At 42.4% G+C, this 17,029-nt stretch overlaps 1 protein-coding gene across 1 annotated transcript in view; it reads left to right on the plus strand.

The window, feature by feature from the left end:
- The window catches only part of LOC124037471 (plakophilin-3-like), an 85,653-nt gene extending 69,310 nt beyond the window's left edge, over positions 1 to 16,343 (plus strand). Inside the window, exons 16-17 of the mRNA XM_046352208.1 lie at positions 5,571 to 5,658; positions 15,509 to 16,343. Of these exons, the coding sequence (XP_046208164.1) occupies positions 5,571 to 5,658; positions 15,509 to 15,550 (130 nt within the window). The 3' untranslated portion in view covers positions 15,551 to 16,343. The remainder of the gene's footprint in view (positions 1 to 5,570; positions 5,659 to 15,508) is intronic.
- Positions 16,344 to 17,029: the final 686 nt, after the last annotated feature.

Genomic DNA, 17,029 nt, shown 5'->3' on the forward strand with positions numbered 1-17,029 from the left:
AGCATTTCACTGTGAGGTCTACTACACCTGTTGTATTCAGCATTTCACTGTAAGGTCTACTACACCTGTTGTATTCAGCATTTCACTGTGAGGTCTACTACACCTGTTGTATTCAGCATTTCACTGTGAGGTCTACTACACCTGTTGTATTCATCATTTCACTGTGAGGTCTACTACACCTGTTGTATTCAGCATTTCACTGTAAGGTCTACTACACCTGTTGTATTCAGCATTTCACTGTGAGGTCTACTACACCTGTTGTATTCAGCATTTCACTGTAAGGTCTACTACACCTGTTGTATTCAGCATTTCACTGTAAGGTCTACTACACCTGTTGTATTCAGCATTTTACTGTGAGGTAAAAACACCTGTTGTATTCAGCATTTCACTGTAAGGTCTACTACACCTGTTGTATTCAGCATTTCACTGTTAGGTCTACTACACCTGTTGTATTCAGCATTTCACTGTTAGGTCTACTACACCTGTTGTATTCAGCATATCACTGTGAGGTCTACTACACCTGTTGTATTCAGCATTTCACTGTTAGGTCTACTACACCTGTTGTATTCAGCATTTCACTGTGAGGTCTACTACACCTGTTGTATTCAGCATTTCACTGTTAGGTCTACTACACCTGTTGTATTCAGCATTTCACTGTGAGGTCTACTACACCTGTTGTATTCAGCATTTCACTGTGAGGTCTACTACACCTGTTGTATTCAGCATTTCACTGTGAGGTCTACTACACCTGTTGTATTCAGCATTTCACTGTGAGGTCTACTACACCTGTTGTATTCAGCATTTCACTGTGAGGTCTACTACACCTGTTGTATTCAGCATTTCACTGTGAGGTCTACTACACCTGTTGTATTCAGCATTTCACTGTGAGGTCTACTACACCTGTTGTATTCAGCATTTCACTGTGAGGTCTACTACACCTGTTGTATTCAGCATTTCACTGTGAGGTCTACTACACCTGTTGTATTCAGCATTTCACTGTAAGGTCTACTACACCTGTTGTATTCAGCATTTCACTGTGAGGTCTACTACACCTGTTGTATTCAGCATTTCACTGTAAGGTCTACTACACCTGTTGTATTCAGCATTTCACTGTGAGGTCTACTACACCTGTTGTATTCAGCATTTCACTGTGAGGTCTACTACACCTGTTGTATTCATCATTTCACTGTGAGGTCTACTACACCTGTTGTATTCAGCATTTCACTGTAAGGTCTACTACACCTGTTGTATTCAGCATTTCACTGTGAGGTCTACTACACCTGTTGTATTCAGCATTTCACTGTGAGGTCTACTACACCTGTTGTATTCAGCATTTCACTGTAAGGTCTACTACACCTGTTGTATTCAGCATTTCACTGTAAGGTCTACTACACCTGTTGTATTCAGCATTTCACTGTAAGGTCTACTACACCTGTTGTATTCAGCATTTCACTGTAAGGTCTACTACACCTGTTGTATTCAGCATTTCACTGTAAGGTCTACTACACCTGTTGTATTCAGCATTTCACTGTAAGGTCTACTACACCTGTTGTATTCAGCATTTCACTGTAAGGTCTACTACACCTGTTGTATTCAGCATTTCACTGTAAGGTCTACTACACCTGTTGTATTCAGCATTTCACTGTAAGGTCTACTACACCTGTTGTATTCAGCATTTTACTGTGAGGTAAAAACACCTGTTGTATTCAGCATTTCACTGTGAGGTCTACTACACCTGTTGTATTCAGCATTTTACTGTGAGGTAAAAACACCTGTTGTATTCAGCATTTCACTGTGAGGTCTACTACACCTGTTGTATTCAGCATTTTACTGTGAGGTAAAAACACCTGTTGTATTCAGCATTTCACTGTAAGGTCTACTACACCTGTTGTATTCAGCATTTTACTGTGAGGTAAAAACACCTGTTGTATTCAGCATTTCACTGTAAGGTCTACTACACCTGTTGTATTCAGCATTTCACTGTAAGGTCTACTACACCTGTTGTATTCAGCATTTCACTGTAAGGTCTACTACACCTGTTGTATTCAGCATTTTACTGTGAGGTAAAAACACCTGTTGTATTCAGCATTTCACTGTGAGGTCTACTACACCTGTTGTATTCAGCATTTTACTGTGAGGTAAAAACACCTGTTGTATTCAGCATTTCACTGTGAGGTCTACTACACCTGTTGTATTCAGCATTTTACTGTGAGGTAAAAACACCTGTTGTATTCAGCATTTCACTGTAAGGTCTACTACACCTGTTGTATTCAGCATTTTACTGTGAGGTAAAAACACCTGTTGTATTCAGCATTTCACTGTAAGGTCTACTACACCTGTTGTATTCAGCATTTCACTGTAAGGTCTACTACACCTGTTGTATTCAGCATTTCACTGTGAGGTCTACTACACCTGTTGTATTCAGCATTTCACTGTAAGGTCTACACCCGTTGTATTCCGCGCATGTGACAAATACAATTTGATTTCATTTGATGCTCTTCCTGACATCAGAGCTCTGGCTCTGCGCTTCACGGGGTTTCGACTGACAGCCGTTCTGAACTTGAGCACCTCGCAACACGTTGTCCCCCATAGGGATTGTCCCCCATCCCTCCTTGCTAATTGGGCAACTTTTGCACATTTGTTGTCGTCTGAGTGAAGGGAAATGCTGTAAAATAAGACGAGACTCTGTGTATTTTGAAAAGACGAAACGAAGATGTTGAGGATTATAATAAATACCACTTTGACATCAAACAAGCCAAAACACCCGAGTCCCAAATATGCATTTCACATTTCCAAATCATAAAACTGGTGTCATAATACAGTACAGTAACGTTTATGACCACCATGTCTGATGTACAGTTACAAGATCACTTGGGGTCATAACCCCTGGGTTGTTCTGAACGGAATGGGCCTATGTTTGTCTATTGTGAAGACAATTTGCCGCCGGAACACGCGCCTGCGTGCACTCATGACTCCTCGTGACCTTGGGACTAGGAAGTCATGAGGTTCGGAAGGTTTTATCTCTGCATAGTTCTGAGATATTGAGCAGCAACGCTTTCACATCTCAGACCTCACAACTGTTTTGTAGTGAATTCTTCTTTATAACCCATTATAGTCTTCACCTTAAAGGTAGCTAAAGAGTGCAGAGTATTAAAATCCTGAGTCATTTGTAAATGTGTGGTTTTTCAGGAGGATACGGTCGCAGATAAAACCGTATGTCTCTGAAATGTTCATCTGGGTTCAGCTGTAATCAGGCTGACAATCACACATGTTTTGTTTTGAATACAAACATGAGAGAATAACAGTATTTTTTTACCAAGAAAGAGTCCGAACACATCATCAAATACTTTAAGAATTGTATTATGATCATCAGACTAATTACTGTCATCACTGAACAACGATGTGACGACAATCATTTACTTTTAAGATTTCTGTCTGTGTTTTTTTTGTTGTTGCTTTATTTAGAGGCAGATGGCAAAGACGTGTTCTGATTGGTCCGTCGGTATTTGTTCAGGCTTGTGATTGGATTGCAGATATAACCTTATCGTGCCCAAGTTCAAAATAGTTTCATGCAGATAGATCTTTCTAGTTTTTAATTATTTTCTTCACTTAAAATGTACTTTAAAAAATAAATCTAACTCCACAGACATAAGAAAAACAATTTAAAGATCAATTATATGTGGCAAACTAATTTTTTGGACAAAAATGTCATAGAGAATCATGTTGTCCCAAAGTCTTGTCCTCTCTGTGTGCACCAAAATGATTGTGCTTCTCTGAATTGCCTTGTGACGCCTAACACTGTAGGATCGTATTTTAGAACGCAGAACTTTACAACGTAGAACTTTAGAACATAGAACTTTAGAACATAGAACTTTCGAACATAGAACTTTAGAACGTAGATCTTAGCTAGTTACCTTAGCAATAGAACAGCCTTTCAAATGATGTTCACCTGACCAGATTGAGATCTATTAACGGACCGTTTTTTGTTGTTGTTTGGATTGCGCAAACAACAACAGTAATTGTGTGATGGCGGGAATGCAGATTTGCTTTACAAAACAAAACAACAACAGTAGTTGTGTGATGTCGGGAATGCAGATTTGCTTTACAAAACAAAACAACAACAGTAGTTGTGTGATGGCGGGAATGCAGATTTGCTTTACAAAACAAAACAACGACAGTAATAATAATAATAATATATGCCATTTAGCAGACGCTTTTATCCAAAGCGACTTACAGTCATGTGTGCATACATTCTACGTATGGGTGGTCCCGCAGTAATTGTGTGATGGCGGGAATGCAGATTTGCTTTACAAAACAAAACAACGACAGTAATTGTGTGATGGCGGGAATGCAGATTTGCTTTACAAAACAAAACAACGACAGTAATTGTGTGATGGCGGGAATGCAGATTTGCTTTACAAAACAAAACAACGACAGTAATTGTGTGATGGCGGGAATGCAGATTTGCTTTACAAAACAAAACAACGACAGTAATTGTGTGATTGCGGGAATGCAGATTTGCTTTACAAAACAAAACAACGACAGTAATTGTGTGATTGCGGGAATGCAGATTTGCTTTACAAAACAAAACAACGACAGTAATTGTGTGATGGCGGGAATGCAGATTTGCTTTACAAAACAAAACAACGACAGTAATTGTGTGATGGCAGGAATGCAAATTTGCTTTACAAAACAAAACAACGACAGTAATTGTGTGATTGCGGGAATGCAGATTTGCTTTACAAAACAAAACAACGACAGTAATTGTGTGATTGCGGGAATGCAGATTTGCTTTACAAAACAAAACAACGACAGTAATTGTGTGATGGCGGGAATGCAAATTTGCTTTACAAAACAAAACAACGACAGTAATTGTGTGATTGCGGGAATGCAGATTTGCTTTACAAAACAAAACAACGACAGTAATTGTGTGATGGCGGGAATGCAGATTTGCTTTACAAAACAAAACAACGACAGTAATTGTGTGATGGCGGGAATGCAGATTTGCTTTACAAAACAAAACAACTTCTCTGTCTTATGTTGCACCCACCCTACACTTTCCTGCAATTAGAGCGAATCTCAGTCCAACTGCTAGTTCATATCCTGGTCTTTATGTTGTCTCTCTTGTAGTCCTGCTAGTTCATATCCTGGTCTTTATGTTGTCTCTCTTGTAGTCCTGCTAGTTCATATCCTGGTCTTGATGTTGTCTCTCTTGTAGTCCTGCTAGTTCATATCCTGGTCTTTATGTTGTCTCTCTTGTAGTCCTGCTAGTTCTTAACCTGGTCTTTATGTTGTCTCTCTTGTAGTCCTGCTAGTTCATATCCTGGTCTTGATGTTGTCTCTCTTGTAGTCCTGCTAGTTCATATCCTGGTCTTTATGTTGTCTCTCTTGTAGTCCTGCTAGTTCTTAACCTGGTCTTTATGTTGTCTCTCTTGTAGTCCTGCTAGTTCTTAACCTGGTCTTTATGTTGTCTCTCTTGTAGTTCTGCTAGTTCATATCCTGGTCTTTATGTTGTCTCTCTTGTAGTCCTGCTAGTTCTTAACCTGGTCTTTATGTTGTCTCTCTTGTAGTCCTGGGAAGCTGAAAGCAGCCAAAGCAGCGGCCACAGTCCTCAGCAACATGTTCCAATACAAGAAGCTGCACAAGGACTACAAACAGGTGAGATATACCCCTGGAGAATGGTAGAGAGGAGGATCATAGACTACTGGAGAATGGTAGAGAGGAGGATCATAGACTACTGGAGAATGGTAGAGAGGAGAACCATAGACTACTGGAGAATGGTAGAGAGGAGGATCATAGACTACTAGAGAATGGTAGAGAGGAGGATCACAGACTACTGGATAATGGTAGAGAGGAGGATCATAGACTACTGGAGAATGGTAGAGAGGAGGATCATAGACTACTGGAGAATGGTAGAGAGGAGGATCATAGACTACTGGAGAATGGTAGAGAGGAGGATCATAGACTACTGGAGAATGGTAGAGAGGAGGATCATAGACTACTGGAGAATGGTAGAGAGGAGGATCACAGACTACTAGAGAATGGTAGAGAGGAGGATCATAGACTACTAGAGAATGGTAGAGAGGAGGATCATAGACTACTAGAGAATGGTAGAGAGGAGGATCATAGACTACTAGAGAATGGTAGAGAGGAGGATCATAGACTACTAGAGAATGGTAGAGAGGAGGATCATAGACTACTAGAGAATGGTAGAGAGGAGGATCATAGACTACTGGAGAATGGTAGAGAGGAGGATCATAGACTACTGGAGAATGGTAGAGAGGAGGATCATAGACTACTAGAGAATGGTAGAGAGGAGGATCACAGACTACTGGATAATGGTAGAGAGGAGGATCATAGACTACTGGAGAATGGTAGAGAGGAGGATCATAGACTACTGGAGAATGGTAGAGAGGAGGATCATAGACTACTGGAGAATGGTAGAGAGGAGGATCATAGACTACTGGAGAATGGTAGAGAGGAGGATCATAGACTACTGGAGAATGGTAGAGAGGAGGATCACAGACTACTAGAGAATGGTAGAGAGGAGGATCATAGACTACTAGAGAATGGTAGAGAGGAGGATCATAGACTACTGGAGAATGGTAGAGAGGAGGATCATAGACTACTGGAGAATGGTAGAGAGGAGGATCATAGACTACTGGAGAATGGTAGAGAGGAGGATCATAGACTACTGGAGAATGGTAGAGAGGAGGATCACAGACTACTGGAGAATGGTAGAGAGGAGGATCATAGACTACTGGAGAATGGTAGAGAGGAGAACCATAGACTACTGGAGAATGGTAGAGAGGAGGATCATAGACTACTGGAGAATGGTAGAGAGGAGGATCATAGACTACTGGAGAATGGTAGAGAGGAGGATCATAGACTACTGGAGAATGGTAGAGAGGAGGATCACAGACTACTGGAGAATGGTAGAGAGGAGGATCATAGACTACTGGAGAATGGTAGAGAGGAGGATCACATACTACTGGAGAATGGTAGAGAGGAGGATCATAGACTACTGGAGAATGGTAGAGAGGAGAACCATAGACTACTGGAGAATGGTAGAGAGGAGGATCATAGACTACTGGAGAATGGTAGAGAGGAGGATCATAGACTACTGGATAATGGTAGAGAGGAGGATCATAGACTACTGGAGAATGGTAGAGAGGAGGATCATAGACTACTGGAGAATGGTAGAGAGGAGGATCATAGACTACTGGAGAATGGTAGAGAGGAGGATCATAGACTACTGGAGAATGGTAGAGAGGAGGATCATAGACTACTGGAGAATGGTAGAGAGGAGGATCACATACTACTGGAGAATGGTAGAGAGGAGGATCATAGACTACTGGAGAATGGTGGAGAGGAGGATCACAGACTACTGGAGAATGGTAGAGAGGAGGATCATAGACTACTGGAGAATGGTAGAGAGGAGGATCATAGACTACTAGAGAATGGTAGAGAGGAGGATCATAGACTACTGGAGAATGGTAGAGAGGAGGATCATAGACTACTGGAGAATGGTAGAGAGGAGAACCATAGACTACTGGAGAATGGTAGAGAGGAGGATCATAGACTACTGGAGAATGGTAGAGAGGAGGATCACATACTACTGGAGAATGGTAGAGAGGAGGATCATAGACTACTGGAGAATGGTGGAGAGGAGGATCACAGACTACTGGAGAATGGTAGAGAGGAGGATCATAGACTACTGGAGAATGGTAGAGAGGAGGATCATAGACTACTGGATAATGGTAGAGAGGAGGATCATAGACTACTGGAGAATGGTAGAGAGGAGGATCATAGACTACTGGAGAATGGTAGAGAGGAGGATCATAGACTACTGGAGAATGGTAGAGAGGAGAACCATAGACTACTGGAGAACAGTAGAGAGGAGGATCATAGACTACTGGAGAATGGTGGAGAGGAGGATCATAGACTACTGGAGAATGGTAGAGAGGAGGATCATAGACTACTGGAGAATGGTGGAGAGGAGGATCATAGACTACTGGAGAATGGTAGAGAGGAGGATCATAGACTACTGGATAATGGTAGAGAGGAGGATCACAGACTACTGGAGAATGGTAGAGAGGAGGATCATAGACTACTGGAGAATGGTAGAGAGGAGGATCATAGACTACTAGAGAATGGTAGAGAGGAGGATCATAGACTACTGGAGAATGGTAGAGAGGAGGATCATAGACTACTGTAGAATGGTAGAGAGGAGGGGACACTAAGGACAGAACACGTGTTGTAATGGTAGAGAGGAGTTTGAGAAGAATCTCTTGCCTCATTGCTGGGTAATTTGGTTTGGAAGGGGGTGCTAACACGGCTGTGTGAATCACAGAAACAGTCAGGAGGAAGCGTTCTATAGCGTTCTATAGGAAGCACTGATACATCACATGGTATAATGTTCAGACACTATCATTATTGTTCATGTAGCATCTCTCAAAGTCTGAAACAACTGTGTGAATACAATATGAGGAACCCAAATTCCCGTGGACATTGGTTAATAATGAGTAGGGAGGGGATTCCCTGTCAAATCCATCTCCCTTTCCTGTTGCTCTACTTTCAACTACAGTAGAGCTGTCTGCTGTCTCCCCTTGTCTGGTGGAGAATCAGAGCTTTCAACTACAGTAGAGCTGCCTGCTGTCTCCTAGTGTCTGGTAAAGAGTCAGAGCTTTCAACTACAGTAGAGCTGTCTGCTGTCTCCCCTTGTCTGGTGGAGAGTCAGAGCTTTCAACTACAGTAGAGCTGTCTGCTGTCTCCCCTTGTCTGGTAGAGAGTCAGAGCTTTCAACGACAGTAGAGCTGTCTGCTGTCTCCCCTTGTCTGGTGGAGAGTCAGAGCTTTCAACTACAGTAGAGCTGTCTGCTGTCTCCCCTTGTCTGGTGGAGAGTCAGAGCTTTCAACTGCAGTAGAGCTGTCTGCTGTCTCCCCTTGTCTGGTGGAGAGTCAGAGCTTTCAACTACAGTAGAGCTGTCTGCTGTCTCCCCTTGTCTGGTGGAGAGTCAGAGCTTTCAACTACAGTAGAGCTGTCTGCTGTCTCCCCTTGTCTGGTAGAGAGTCAGAGCTTTCAACTACAGTAGAGCTGTCTGCTGTCTCCCCTTGTCTGGTGGAGAGTCAGAGCTTTCAACTACAGTAGAGCTGTCTGCTGTCTCCCCTTGTCTGGTAGAGAGTCAGAGCTTTCAACTACAGTAGAGCTGTCTGCTGTCTCCCCTTGTCTGGTGGAGAGTCAGAGCTTTCAACTACAGTAGAGCTGTCTGCTGTCTCCCCTTGTCTGGTGGAGAGTCAGAAATTTCAACTACAGTAGAGCTGTCTGCTGTCTCCCCTTGTCTGGTGGAGAGTCAGAGCTTTCAACTACAGTAGCTGTCTGCTGTCTCCCCTTGTCTGGTAGCGAGTCAGAGCTTTCAACTACAGTAGAGCTGTCTGCTGTCTCCTAGTGTCTGGTAGACAGTCAGAGCTTTCAACTACAGTAGAGCTGTCTGCTGTCTCCCCTTGTCTGGTAGAGAGTCAGAGCTTTCAACTACAGTAGAGCTGTCTGCTGTCTCCTAGTGTCTGGTAGAGAGTCAGAGCTTTCAACTACAGTAGAGCTGTCTGCTGTCTCCCCTTGTCTGATAGAGTCAGAGCTTTCAACTACAGTAGAGCTGTCTGCTGTCTCCCCTTGTCTGATAGAGAGTCAGAGCTTTCATCTACAGTAGAGCTGTCTGCTGTCTCCCCTTGTCTGGTAGAGAGTCAGAGCTTTCACCTACAGTAGAGCTGTCTGCTGTCTCCTAGTGTCTGGTAGAGAGTCAGAGCTTTCAACTACAGTTGTGCTGTCTGCTGTCTCCTAGTGTATTGTAGAGAGTCAGAGCTTTCAACTACAGTAGAGCTGTCTGCTGTCTCCTAGTGTCTGGTAGAGAGTCAGAGCTTTCAACTACAGTAGAGCTGTCTGCTGTCTCCTAGTGTCTGGTAGAGAGTCAGAGCTTTCAACTACAGTAGAGCTGTCTGCTGTCTCCTAGTGTCTGGTAGAGAGTCAGAGCTTTTTATCTGTCATTCACATGCATGTACACAAACACACACACGTTGTAAAGTAAACTATCAGTGCTTAGAAATAAAGCTGGGAAACTCTCACCTAATCGTTCACCTCGAAGTGAATGGGTGACTGTAGAACCCAACCCTCATTCCTGTGTGTGTGTGTGTGTGTGTGTGTGTGTGTGTGTGTGTGTGTGTGTGTGTGTGTGTGTGTGTGTGTGTGTGTGTGTGTGTGTGTGTGTGTGTGTGTGTGTGTGTGTGTGTGTGTGTGTGTGTGTGTGTGTGTGTGTGTGTGTGTGTGTGTGTGTGTGTGTGTGTGACGTTGTTTTGCATTCCGTTAACCAGCCTTGAGGATAGGGAGGGTTCAAACAAAAGAAGATAGACCCCTAACGGTTCGGCAGCCGGTAACCTGGTGGTTAGAGCGTTGGGACAGTCACCGAGAGGAATGAATACCTGAGCCCCACCAGGTGAACACGTGTCCTTGAGCCCTTGAGCAAGGCATTTAACCTTTATTTGCTCCAGGGGTGTTGTACTACTATGACTGACCCTGTAAAACAACACATTACACTTAACCTAGATGTTTTTGTTCCTACTTAATGTAATCCGTATGGTCACACACAGTAGTGTATAGAAATATCTGCCATTTAGAAGATCTTTTATCCAAAGCGACATGCATGCATAGATTTTACGTTTGGGTGGCCCCAGCGGGAATCAAACCCACGATATACACTTTTGTAAGCGTCACACACACACACACACACACACACACACACACACACACACACACACACACACACACACACACACACACACACACACACACACACACACACACACACACACACACACACACACACTTAGGGAGAGGCTTGCTAGAATGATTGCTGTTTTAGATTGTGGTTAGCCCTACCTAAAGGGTGCAGCTCTCTCTATCTAAAGTGATTTCCTGGTGAACAAGTCCCAACACACCCAACATATCTACCTCCCTCTACAGTAGCTGCATGCTTCTTCTCCACGGAATGTTTTTTTTTTCAGTAGAACTATTTGAACAGTTTGTCATAAAAGAAACATGTTGTCACGTGTAATAAATTCCTTGGGACTGAGTTCTGTTAGAACATCTATGATAGGTTGTTACACCTTATGGACATTAGACAGCAACATGAGTTAGTGTACAGGCTGTGTGTGTCAAGCTCAAAGGTCACGCGCACTGCATTTTTTACTTGTCACAGTTTACTCTCCTTTTCTGAGGTCCAGTGTTCACAGACACACAGTATGTTAGCCTGGTCCCAGGTCAGTATGTTAGTATGTTAGCCTGGTCCCAGGTCAGTATGTTAGTATGTTAGCCTGGTCCCAGGTCAGTATGTTAGTATATTAGCCTGGTCCCAGGTCAGTATGTTAGTATGTTAGCCTGGTCCCAGGTCAGTATGTTAGTATGTTAGCCTGGTCCCAGGTCAGTATGTTAGTATGTTAGCCTGGTCCCAGATCAGTATGTTAACCTGGTCCCAGGTCAGTATGTTAGTATGTTAGCCTGGTCCCAGATCAGTATGTTAGCCTGGTCCCAGGTCAGTATGTTAGTATGTTAGCCTGGTCCCAGGTCAGTATGTTAGTATGTTAGCCTGGTCCCAGATCAGTATGTTAGCCTGGTCCCAGGTCAGTCAGTTGGTAGAGCAGTTGGTAGAGCATGGCGCTTGTAGTGGGTTCGTTCCCGGGCCTGAATGTCCCATGACTGGTCTTTGGATAAAAGCGTCTGCTAAATGGCATATATTATATATATTAGTATGTTAGCCTGGTCCCAGGTCAGTATGTTAGTATGTTAGCCTGGTCCCAGATCAGTATGTTAGCCTGGTCCCAGGTCAGTATGTTAGTATGTTAGCCTGGTCCCAGGTCAGTATGTTAGTATGTTAGCCTGGTCCCAGGTCAGTATGTTAGTATGTTAGCCTGGTCCCAGATCAGTATGCTAGCCTGGTCCCAGGTCAGTATGTTAGTATGTTAGCCTGGTCCCAGATCAGTATGTTAGCCTGGTCCCAGGTCAGTATGTTAGTATGTTAGCCTGGTCCCAGGTCAGTATGTTAGTATGTTAGCCTGGTCCCAGGTCAGTATGTTAGTATGTTAGCCTGGTCCCAGGTCAGTATGTTAGTATGTTAGCCTGGTCCCAGATCAGTATGCTAGCCTGGTCCCAGGTCAGTATGTTAGTATGTTAGCCTGGTCCCAGATCAGTATGTTAGCCTGGTCCCAGGTCAGTATGTTAGTATGTTAGCCTGGTCCCAGGTCAGTATGTTAGTATGTTAGCCTGGTCCCAGGTCAGTTAGCCTGGTCCCAGGTCAGTATGTTTAGCCTGGTCCCAGCCTGGTCAGTATGTTAGTATGTTAGCCTGGTCCCAGGTCAGTATGTTAGTATGTTAGCCTGGTCCCAGGTCAGTATGTTAGTATGTTAGCCTGGTCCCAGGTCAGTATGTTAGTATGTTAGCCTGGTCCCAGGTCAGTATGTTAGTATGTTAGCCTGGTCCCAGGTCAGTATGTTAGTATGTTAGCCTGGTCCCAGGTCAGTATGTTAGTATGTTAGCCTGGTCCCAGGTCAGTATGTTAGTATGTTAGCCTGGTCCCAGGTCAGTATGTTAGTATGTTAGCCTGGTCCCAGGTCAGTATGTTAGTATGTTAGCCTGGTCCCAGGTCAGTATGTTAGTATGTTAGCCTGGTCCCAGGTCAGTATGTTAGTATGTTAGCCTGGTCCCAGGTCAGTATGTTAGTATGTTAGCCTGGTCCCAGGTCAGTATGTTAGTATGTTAGCCTGGTCCCAGGTCAGTATGTTAGCCTGGTCCCAGGTCAGTATGTTAGTATGTTAGCCTGGTCCCAGATCAGTATGTTAGCCTGGTCCCAGGTCAGTATGCCTGGTCCCAGGTATGTTAGCCTGGTCCCAGGTCAGTATGTTAGCCTGGTCCCAGATCAGTATGTTAGCCTGGTCCCAGATCAGTATGTTAGCCTGGTCCCAGGTCAGTATGTTAGCCTGGTCCCAGATCAGTATGTTAGCCTGGTCCCAGATCAGTATGTTAGTATGTTAGCCTGGTCCCAGATCAGTATGTTAGCCTGGTCCCAGGTCAGTATGTTAGTATGTTAGCCTGGTCCCAGGTCAGTATGTTAGTATGTTAGCCTGGTCCCAGGTCAGTATGTTAGTATGTTAGCCTGGTCCCAGATCAGTATGCTAGCCTGGTCCCAGGTCAGTATGTTAGTATGTTAGCCTGGTCCCAGATCAGTATGTTAGCCTGGTCCCAGGTCAGTATGTTAGTATGTTAGCCTGGTCCCAGGTCAGTATGTTAGTATGTTAGCCTGGTCCCAGGTCAGTATGTTAGTATGTTAGCCTGGTCCCAGGTCAGTATGTTAGTATGTTAGCCTGGTCCCAGATCAGTATGTTAGCCTGGTCCCAGGTCAGTATGTTAGTATGTTAGCCTGGTCCCAGGTCAGTATGTTAGTATGTTAGCCTGGTCCCAGGTCAGTATGTTAGTATGTTAGCCTGGTCCCAGGTCAGTATGTTAGTATGTTAGCCTGGTCCCAGGTCAGTATGTTAGTATGTTAGCCTGGTCCCAGGTCAGTATGTTAGTATGTTAGCCTGGTCCCAGGTCAGTATGTTAGTATGTTAGCCTGGTCCCAGGTCAGTATGTTAGTATGTTAGCCTGGTCCCAGGTCAGTATGTTAGTATGTTAGCCTGGTCCCAGGTCAGTATGTTAGTATGTTAGCCTGGTCCCAGGTCAGTATGTTAGTATGTTAGCCTGGTCCCAGGTCAGTATGTTAGTATGTTAGCCTGGTCCCAGGTCAGTATGTTAGTATGTTAGCCTGGTCCCAGGTCAGTATGTTAGCCTGGTCCCAGGTCAGTATATTAGTATGTTAGCCTGGTCCCAGATCAGTATGTTAGCCTGGTCCCAGGTCAGTATGTTAGCCTGGTCCCAGGTCAGTATGTTAGCCTGGTCCCAGGTCAGTATGTTAGCCTGGTCCCAGATCAGTATGTTAGCCTGGTCCCAGATCAGTATGTTAGCCTGGTCCCAGATCAGTATGTTAGCCTGGTCCCAGATCAGTATGTTAGCCTGGTCCCAGATCAGTATGTTAGCCTGGTCCCAGATCAGTATGTTAGCCTGGTCCCAGATCAGTATGTTAGCCTGGTCCCAGATCAGTATGTTAGCCTGGTCCCAGATCAGTATGTTAGCCTGGTCCCAGATCAGTATGTTAGCCTGGTCCCAGATCAGTATGTTAGCCTGGTCCCAGGTCAGTATGTTAGTATATTAGCCTGGTCCCAGGTCAGTATGTTAGCCTGGTCCCAGATCAGTATGTTAGCCTGGTCCCAGATCAGTATGTTAGAATGTTAGCCTGGTCCCAGATCAGTATGTTAGCCTGGTCCCAGATCAGTATGTTAGCCTGGTCCCAGGTCAGTATGTTAGCCTGGTCCCAGATCAGTATGTTAGCCTGGTCCCAGATCAGTATGTTAGCCTGGTCCCAGATCAGTATGTTAGCCTGGTCCCAGGTCAGTATGTTAGCCTGGTCCCAGATCAGTATGTTAGCCTGGTCCCAGATCAGTATGTTAGCCTGGTCCCAGGTCAGATCAGTATGTTAGCCTGGTCCCAGATCAGTATGTTAGCCTGGTCCCAGATCAGTATGTTAGCCTGGTCCCAGATCAGTATGTTAGCCTGGTCCCAGATCAGTATGTTAGCCTGGTCCCAGGTCAGTATGTTAGTATGTTAGCCTGGTCCCAGATCAGTATGTTAGCCTGGTCCCAGATCAGTATGTTAGCCTGGTCCCAGATCAGTATGTTAGCCTGGTCCCAGGTCAGTATGTTAGCCTGGTCCCAGATCAGTATGTTAGCCTGGTCCCAGGTCAGTATGTTAGCCTGGTCCCAGATCAGTATATTAGCCTGGTCCCAGATCAGTATGTTAGCCTGTCCCAGATCATTATGTTAGCCTGTCCCAGATCAGTATGTTAGCCTGGTCCCAGATCAGTATATTAGCCTGGTCCCAGATCAGTATGTTAGCCTGGTCCCAGGTCAGTATGTTAGCCTGGTCCCAGATCAGTATGTTAGCCTGGTCCCAGATCAGTATGTTAGCCTGTCCCAGATCAGGTTTTGCAACAATGGACTAATGAAACAAATACCAAAAGAGAGTTTTTAGGTCTTTGTTTTCCTCTGAGGGCGGTTAGTCAGTGATTGAGTTAACAACAAATACTCAACACAGACCTCAAATTTTTGCCTCTAAAAATTCAAGTTCAATACAAACATTTGTAAAATATGGAAAATGAAAACATAAATATTCTATCAGATCTTTCAGCACTCTGACAGAGTTAATGTTTTACGGAGTTGACAAAAATACCATTACATTTTCTTTCTAATTCAAGACTTATCCACAGTTGTCATTGTCATTCTGGACAAGTAAATCTGGGACAAAGCTAACAGTATAAGACATACTTTGATATATGTCCTGACAAAATGTCTCTCATGTTTGTGTTTTACAGAAAGGGTTCACACGACCAGACTTTGCAGACATGACAATCTAAAAAAAAAAAGGAAAAGGAACAGATACAACGTCTCTCTCTCCTTCTGCCAAGCGGCTGGAAACCTGTCTGATCACTTCAGTGGTCAAAGACGGCTCTGTACAACTGAAAACATTACTCCTCGGGTTACTTCATACTTACCCACACATGGAGCTGGATGAACTATACTACAGTGCAAGTGATGACAAAGATGGAATCTGTTTAGGGACAACCTTAATGGTGGACTATGATGATAACGTACCCCCTTTCCCCTGTGAGCTTGAATACCGTATGTATTCAATACTATATGTTGAGTTTAATATGTATTCAATACTATATGTTGAGTTTAATATGTATTCAATACTATATGTTGAGTTTAATATGTATTCAATACTATATGTTGAGTTTAATATGTATTCAATACTATATGTTGAGTTTAATATGTATTCAATGCTATATGTTGAATTTAATGTATGTATTCAATACTATATGTTGAGTTTAATATGTATTCAATACTATATGTTGAGTTTAATATGTATTCAATGCTATATGTTGAGTTTAATATGTATTCAATACTATATGTTGAATTTAATGTATGTATTCAATGCTATATGTTGAATTTAATATATGTATGTATTCAATACTATATGTTGAGTTTAATATGTATTCAATACTATATGTTGAATTTAATGTATGTATTCAATACTATATGTTGAGTTTAATATGTATTCAATACTATATGTTGAATTTAATGTATGTATTCAATGCTATATGTTGAATTTAATGTATGTATTCAATACTATATGTTGAGTTTAATATGTATTCAATACTATATGTTGAATTTAATGTATGTATTCAATACTATATGTTGAGTTTAATATGTATTCAATACTATATGTTGAATTTAATGTATGTATTCAATACTATATGTTGAGTTTAATATGTATTCAATACTATATGTTGAATTTAATGTATGTATTCAATGCTATATGTTGAGTTTAATATGTATTCAATGCTATATGTTGAATTTAATATGTATTCAATACTATATGTTGAATTTAATGTATGTATTCAATGCTATATGTTGAATTTAATATATGTATGTATTCAATGCTATATGTTGAATTTAATATATGTATGTATTCAATACTATATGTTGAGTTTAATATGTATTCAATACTATATGTTGAATTTAATGTATGTATTCAATACTATATGTTGAGTTTAATATGTATTCAATACTATATGTTGAATTTAATGTATGTATTCAATGCTATATGTTGAATTTAATGTATGTATTCAATGCTATATGTTGAGTTTATATGTATTCAATGCTATATGTTGAGTTTAATATGTATTCAATGCTATATGTTGAATTTAATGTATGTATTCAATGCTGTAGCTTTGAATGCTGTATGTTCTATATGATAGAATCAGGGACTTTTTTCTCTCAATGTAACCAATCAGTCTGCTGTAACCAATAATGCTATGACTCATTTCTCT

Source organism: Oncorhynchus gorbuscha, linkage group LG06 (assembly GCF_021184085.1).
Source record: "Oncorhynchus gorbuscha isolate QuinsamMale2020 ecotype Even-year linkage group LG06, OgorEven_v1.0, whole genome shotgun sequence".
NCBI classification, from domain to species: Eukaryota; Metazoa; Chordata; class Actinopteri; order Salmoniformes; family Salmonidae; genus Oncorhynchus; species Oncorhynchus gorbuscha.